We start from the raw sequence: 7,579 nt of genomic DNA on the forward strand, positions 1-7,579 counted from the left end.
GGGACCGAAAATGAGGTGAACTGGATCTTTCACACTGGTGGGGCGTCCTGTGGTCCTCGTTTCCATAGTTTTAGGAGTGCCCGAACGCACCTTGAGCGAGTTCTATATAGTTAGTAGCGCCGCCCAACTGACCTCAGATCAGATAAGTAGCCTAATTGCCAGCTCAGAGAAGTCTTTAAGAAAGTATTTTTTATGTTGTATCGTCTTTTCTATCAACTCATCTGTTAAAGAGAGATATATGCATTTGTTGATTCAATGGAAACAAAGTACTAAAACAAGGATGGAAATTATTTCAAGACATTTTAAAGCATTCATTTCAGCACTGAATAGAAATTCTAATTTAGCAAAAGACATTCATGCCAATAGCTGACCAAAAGCAGGTTGTCAACGCAAACACAAATATTTTGACTGCAAATAGTTGTAAAGTTTTATTGGAAAATTGATACAACTTTGTGCATAATGTAGCCCATCCTTAAAAACAACGATAAACATCAACATACAATTTCCTTTGTTTATGTAAAGAAATGAACTGAAACAGGCAGAATCCATCTGATGTTTTTTATAGGTTCTTATTTGCCAGCATTCCCGATATGGTCTACCCTTTTCAGCATTCTCGTGTTCAATTCAACAGCGCCCTCCAGCGGTATAATTTGATAACTAGCATTGTACTTTTCAAGCCTCAAGTCTGCAGAAGACCCCTATGATTAAGACCTAATGCAATATAAACCATTCATTTGACGTAGCAATGTCGTTTGTTCAAAAAATGTAAAACCATTAAAAAGACAACAGGACCGGTTTTATTGTGTGCAACTATGTCTAACTTTACCATCGTCAAAGATGAGTTAGCTTTATTATTAAAGAAAGGCATTACAGAGCGATGTCACGCAACGCAACCTACTGTATAATTCAACCTTGTTGAACAAAGAGTGATATTTATTCCAATCAAACAAGTAAGAGCAATTCATAAACACAAAAAGTAAAACACCACATTTTACCCATACAAATACAAACACATTCTTATCCTGTACAACACTACAACCTCCCGGCCTCTTTGAACTTGCTGAGCAGTCCGTCATCTTCTTTGGCGGTGAAGGCCAGGGTCTGGGTCTTGTAATACCGTGGGTACAACTGCAGGTTCTGGATGACATTCTGCATGAGGTGAGCCCGGGTCACGTCACAACCCGGTGCGTCATATGCCAGCGCGGTGAAATGGACATGGAGGTGGTAGTATGAAGGCTGGTAGTGGACGTACACCCTCAGCTTGCAGGCTGGCAACCCGTAGCGCTGCATTATGGTCTCCTAGAATGGAACACAAGTGAAACAGTTACTTCACCGTCCACATGAATCAATTACACATTATATACATAATTATAATCTGCATAATTTAACTGTGACACGACAGTAGCGCTTGTTGGCAAGAGACTTTGATTGAATTTTGATTGAATATTTTATTAGGCAGAAATGTAAAAACAGCAGTACAAGTACAGTCAAACACTTTGTCTAAAAGGTACGTCCAAAAATGTCCTTGCGGTCTTGTTTCCATTGGGGTCCTCAGTATTCAATTCATAAACATATAAAGTAGCACCAAACAGTTCAATATCATCATAAAATACAGAAAAACACTATGTACAGAGTCGGAAAAACAATGGGGGGGGGTGAGAGTCAAAGGAAAGGGGGGGTCTTCGGTCTAAGGGAGAAGTGGTACTACCTCCCCCTTTGGCCTCCTGAAAGGTGAATTTTCAGGGCTGTTTTAAAGGAAGCCAGCAATCTACATTGTCGATCGACACTGTCGTGCGATGATGGAGTATACAATGAAATCACAAATCATTAGATGACCATTAAGTAAATTAAGTAAATTACTTTTATATAGAAGGGGAAAAACATTCAGACAGCTAAACAAAATGACAGAAACAGAGACAACGGCAGGAAGACTGCCCTCTCTCATTTTAAAAAGGAAATGAATGTCTCACCTCTCCCTTCTTAAGGATGTTCTTGAGAAGGGGAACATGCTCTGGGGTCAGGTCTCGGAGGCTCTTGATCCCTCTCTGATGAGCTATTGCAATCAGGTACAGGTTATCGTTCTGGAGAGGAGGACAGAGGAGCTATGTCAGTGCTCTACAGTGTAGCTGCCAGGGTGATGGCTGAAATTAAACCTTATAGATTTAGACTGGAATTTACGCTTGTCTGAACGCAATGTAATTGTTTTCCACTTTCAACCTGGCGTCCGCAATTTTTTGCCATTTGTTGTACGATGAAATATAGCGGGCTTAAAGGAGTAGTTCAACAAAATTCTATCAATTACACACCCCACGAAGCCTTGAATTCAAAAGAGACTTTTTCGTTTTTGTCGCATTCCTGAGCCAATAATTTGATGACCGGCGAAGACTCAAAGAGACTCACAGAGTCTCCTACCAGAGACTCCGCCTGTCAAATTATTGTCTCAGGAATGCGACAAAAACAAAAATAGCCACAAAATCAAGGCTTCATGTAGCCTGGCTCCACCCCCTGAATAGTTTGCCTCGCATTCAGGGTCTGGTGACGCTGTCGAAGGCGGGTGTTTCTCGGTTGAAAATCTGTACGACGAATCGGGATCGGGATAATCCAGTATGAACCAATTGCCAAAGAGTCCCACTTTGGCCACGCCCCCATCTCAGAAATCAGCTGCAATGAGAGGGCTTTCAGACTGAATAATGGAGTGAAACGAAATGAAAATTCAGGCTGAGTGTCAGGCTAGGCTTCATGGGGTGAGTAATATGATATGATAGAAAATACATATTTTTTTGGGTGAACTACCACTTTAAGTGACCATGTTGTTCTATCCATCTTATCCCTCCAACCTGTTTCTGGTCCCATTTGAGGTCGGGTAGGAACACAAAGCCAAGCTGCGGGTCTGGATCTTCATAAACAATCCGATCAGCCTCTGCCTTCTTCTCCAGAATGTTGAACACCCACTGGTGGACACAGTGATGCAAATAAATGACAAAACGTTCCAAATAATTACTTACACAGGGATGAAACCCTAGGTTGATTTTGTAGTTTGTTTTCCAGTTCAGGTTATAAACTACAGCAGGATAAATACATGGTAGAATGCATAAGACTGACCTTAAAGTACACCATGATGTAAGCAACACAACGGAAACTGACCCAATTAATAATGGGTGCGTTAGATTTTAGGTGTGTGAATACTACTGTCCATGCTTGGACATTGTTACACCTAAATCTAAACCATAATTGATTGTGCTGCAGCTGTGTTGCCACGTTTTTAATAGTTTTAAACCTGAATTGGAAAACAAACTACAAACAGTCTAGGGTTTCATGGCTTTAACACTAGTTATTGTTTTGTTTGTTAATATTTGCCATTCATTTTATCAGACATGCACTCTCCTATATAAGCCCATTCAGCCTGATAAAATGAACATCAAATATCTAAATATTGAATCAAGCAACTTAAAAACTGTCTGGGGTGCACACAAAAGTCTGAGCAGACGTTAAAATTACCCCAGAATAAGAATTTAAAGTAACAACCGTTATGTCAACACTGACCTGAATACTAAAGCTCTGCTGTTGTATGTATGGCAGAGTGATGTTCTTGTAGTCCTCTTCGGTCTCCTTCACCAGAAAAATCTCCTGACTCAGGTACTTCTTCACATGTTTTTCTGTGGCTGGACACACCACTGTTGTCTTGATCTCTGCGACACGAAAGGAACCCAGGTCTGTCAACAACAGGCCTCAGTCGCAACTGATTTATTTGTGTTTGTCGTGTCTTATGTTTGATTATTATGTTTAACTTGATTATTATATTTAACTACTTGTTTATTATTTTTAGGTGAGAACCTTTATAAGCCCTTTATGGGTTTCCTTTTCTCAGCTGCACTTATTTCTGCGTTGTTTTAATAATACAATTAATAATTATTTAAAAAGATTATTGTGCGAATAAATAAATCAAAAAATCAAATCAACCTACAACATACTATACATCTAGTGGATGCAGAATTCCAGCATTCAATTTCATTGTCGCAGGCAAAGAGGGGATTTAGAATAAATGAGATTGATTGAGGCAAGTCACCCTCTACAGTGGCTGGAAGATTCGAAAGACCAAGACAGAAAACTAGGTGGAATATACCAGCATTGTGTCTTTGTGGCTGGGTGGTTTTAATTTCTAGTAATAAAGCAATAGCCAGCACTCAGAAGTCCTTCTGGTACTTTTAATTCATATGCACAGAAAACACAGCACACACGGACGCGTTTCGGCGTCAAGCCTTCCTCAGCGTGTATGATTGATTGATTTTGATACACGCTGAGGAAGGCTTGACGCCTAAACTCGACCGTGTATGCTGTGTTTGTCCGTGCATATGAATTAAAAGTACCAGAAGGACTTCGGAGTGCTGGCTATTGCTTTATTACTAGAAACCGCAAACTGCACCATATACAGACTGAGAGAGCTCTTTTTTTTCTACTGTGGTTTTAATTTCTCAATTAAATGGCAAATATAGAATTCTCAGTGTATTTGTAATTACAGTAGCCTATATGAATTAGGGCAGACATGAATAATTTAGAAATTGTCCATCTGGTGATTTTTTTTTGTTTAAAATAGAAAACAATCGGTCTCCTTTACAGATCTTATCTGTAAAGGTAACACCGTATGTGTGAAATTTGTATAGGCCCCCAAAATGCAGCCAGTCTGCCTCTAATACTTTAATTTGACAGGATTGCCATTGTCCAAATAAGAACATTACATAACAACTTGTATATTATGTGGCCATACTATTGAGATGGGCAGGGGGCTGGAGCTGGTAAGTACTGTAAATATCATTTCTCATGTCCAGTTTCATCCTGGAACCACTGAACAGCTCAGCCAAGCTGTCCTCTGTGATGGGAGTCTTCTCCATGATGACCACAGCCTCCTGGTCTGCCAGCTGGGGACAAGGATAAAAAAGCTGGTTTTGTAAGACAAGTATAATCGCTGCTGTTATTTATGGGTTTCATATACAGTACCAGACCCATCTACAGCCATGTTAAGATTACTAGATAGGGACACAAAATGATCGGCCCACATTGTTTCCCCACCAAGGTATCACGTCATGCACATAATCAGTGTCATCATCTCACCCTTCTACAGACGGTTTAAAATGGCATCTAAAATGTTGATATAGTTATATAGCTACAATACATCAGACCGACATAAATAAAAATAATAATAAATACAATATTACAATTTTATTTTTTAATATGAGACATTTGCAACAGAAGATTTTTACAGAACTGTTTTGAGAACCTCCAGAGTGTGAATCCTTTCTACTGGCTGCAAAACACCTGTTGCAAATAAAGTTTGGTGTTCTGTAGGACTGGAGGCATCGAAGACAATATAATCGGTCAAATATAAATCGGTACTGTTCAGTCCCTCTGATTTTGTCTACCACTGCTTTTCAACTGTGCCTGGTAATTAAAATCAATAAATGAGTAGAGCTTAACCAGTCCTTAGCCCTGGTCCATAGCTAGCCCTGATACATGACTGTCATCATACATTATATAACAGTCATGGATGATCTTCAAAATACTGTTTGTACCTTCTCCCTTTTTGGTCCGTACATCTACATCAACGTTCAGATTTCAGATATAAAGTGCCCAACCCATGGCCACGGATGTTACAATTATGTACGGGCTCTCAGAAGTACCAGAATCTTCCATATTGTTCAATAAAAAGCATTTGAATCCGATCTGTGGCCGTATTTTCTCCATTATGCTTTCAACTATGCGACCCTATCGGTTGGGTGGTGTATTGCACTCTGATACAAAACATGAGCAAATGGCCACCGATCGGATTAAAATGCTTTCAGCAATACAAAGCAATATAATAAAATAAAAACCTGACTTGACTTAACTTATTCTGTAATGGTAAGTTAAGTTAAATGAATCACCTTTCCATGGACAAATATGGTCTTCTCCCGTGCAGAATCTCTCAAAACTCGGGTTGTTTTGAAACCAGACAGGATATTTCCTCCACATTCCACTCCATCTCCGTGGCCTTCCACGTCCAAGTCACGCTTCAGCTTCTTAGAAGATAATTCATTGTTAATAATTTCCTTGCGTTCAATCGCGATTTTGGTCGCTTTGTCCGCCATATTTGTTTAAAATATTGGGGCGTGGCCAGCCAACGTCACCTCCTGTGTTTTGGTTAACATTCGGATACTGGAGAAATGCTGCATCCATAAGGCAGACAAGGGAATTACACTGAAAATAAAAATGATAATCTACATGTTAACCCTCCTACAGTGTTCCGGTCAAATCTGTCCGATTTCCAACTTTCCTCAATCATAAACTTTGTGTTTTTCATCTGCGTGCCTTGAGACCTTATGATTTCCACCCCACTAGGCATGTGAACATACAACACGCCTGGAATTGGGGCAAAATACTTAATAAGTTTTGAAAATGTATTATTAATGTGTGGGAACCCTGTAAAGTACTGTAATTTTCAATACTTTCCGGACTTTTGTTCTATTTTCCTTTACCCACTTAGTTATATTGGCATTGCTTATATTGGCATAACTGATTACTTTACTTTTCTTAAATCTCATAGTGATTTCACCATAACATCAAAATATCAAGGTCCATATCACCCAAACCTACATTATTACATTATTATGTAATGAAGACCAGAGTTGCAACTGTAGGCTACTTGGACCTATTTCTGTCTACACCACATCTCTTGAATTGCTGAAATCTTGCAGAATTATCAGACCAGAAAGCCACTGTAGCCTTATATGAAATATAGTGCTTTTCACTAATGACGTGTCCCACAGTTTATATAAAGGTTTATGTTTCATCATACATAAAGCTAGCCTTCATAGACATGACTCATGGGATATTCTGGTTTTGACTAATGATATACAATGTCACACAGATGAGGTACAGGTACTTTATTCACACTTATTTGTGTTTTATTTATGCTTACCAAGTAAACTGTCAAGTCTAGGCTAACTACTAACACAAAGCATGATCCAATACAAAAAATTGCCTAGTTAGATAATCTTACAACACTAGAGAGGCAGGCCAACATGGCATCTCTCCTCTGCCTCCTCAGCTCCATCCTGGCTCTCCTTGCACGGATTCTCCTCCTCCACTGGGCAGCCTCCTCTTCAGCCTCTAAATGCAGCATGCCTACAGCCACAGCAGCAACTACAAGACGCTTCTGGTCCATTTTTGTCCCGTTCTCACTTTTAACCGTCCAGCGTCCACAGTCGACTGTCTTCCACAACTTTGTTGGCGGCCGTTGGCAATTAAACAATTAAAGCCAGCCGCGTGAAAAACTCTTAATAGTTGAGGCTAGTCATTACATGGTCGTTTAATGAAGATTAAGTAGATGTTATAGCTGACTTTATTATAAAGAGGCTAGTCAGTACATGGTCATTTATGAATAAGTAGATCATGTTAGCTGACTTTATTATAAGACGCTATAGTCAGTACATGATCTTGGCTAATTACATAGTATATGTAATATATATATTACATATGGTATATATATATATATATACTATATATATAGGCCATTCATATGCATATTTCTATACGCTTTAAAAAA

The 7,579-nt window shown here is 39.2% G+C and overlaps 1 protein-coding gene across 1 annotated transcript; it reads right to left on the reverse strand.

Annotated features, from left to right (window-relative positions):
* Positions 1-417: 417 nt before the first annotated feature.
* LOC308075632 (m7GpppX diphosphatase-like) lies at positions 418-7,198 on the reverse strand (the record flags this gene model as incomplete). The annotated part of the gene is made up of 7 exons (XM_080415578.1): positions 418-1,299; positions 1,971-2,081; positions 2,838-2,951; positions 3,544-3,689; positions 4,766-4,916; positions 5,919-6,053; positions 7,034-7,198. 7 exons carry the CDS (start codon positions 7,196-7,198, stop codon positions 1,033-1,035), a joined length of 1,089 nt encoding a protein of 362 aa, XP_080271704.1. The 3' UTR covers positions 418-1,032.
* Positions 7,199-7,579: the final 381 nt, after the last annotated feature.

The sequence above is a fragment of the Gymnoscopelus braueri genome (assembly GCF_963280865.1).
Source record: "Gymnoscopelus braueri genome assembly, chromosome: 20".
Taxonomy (NCBI): Eukaryota; Metazoa; Chordata; class Actinopteri; order Myctophiformes; family Myctophidae; genus Gymnoscopelus; species Gymnoscopelus braueri.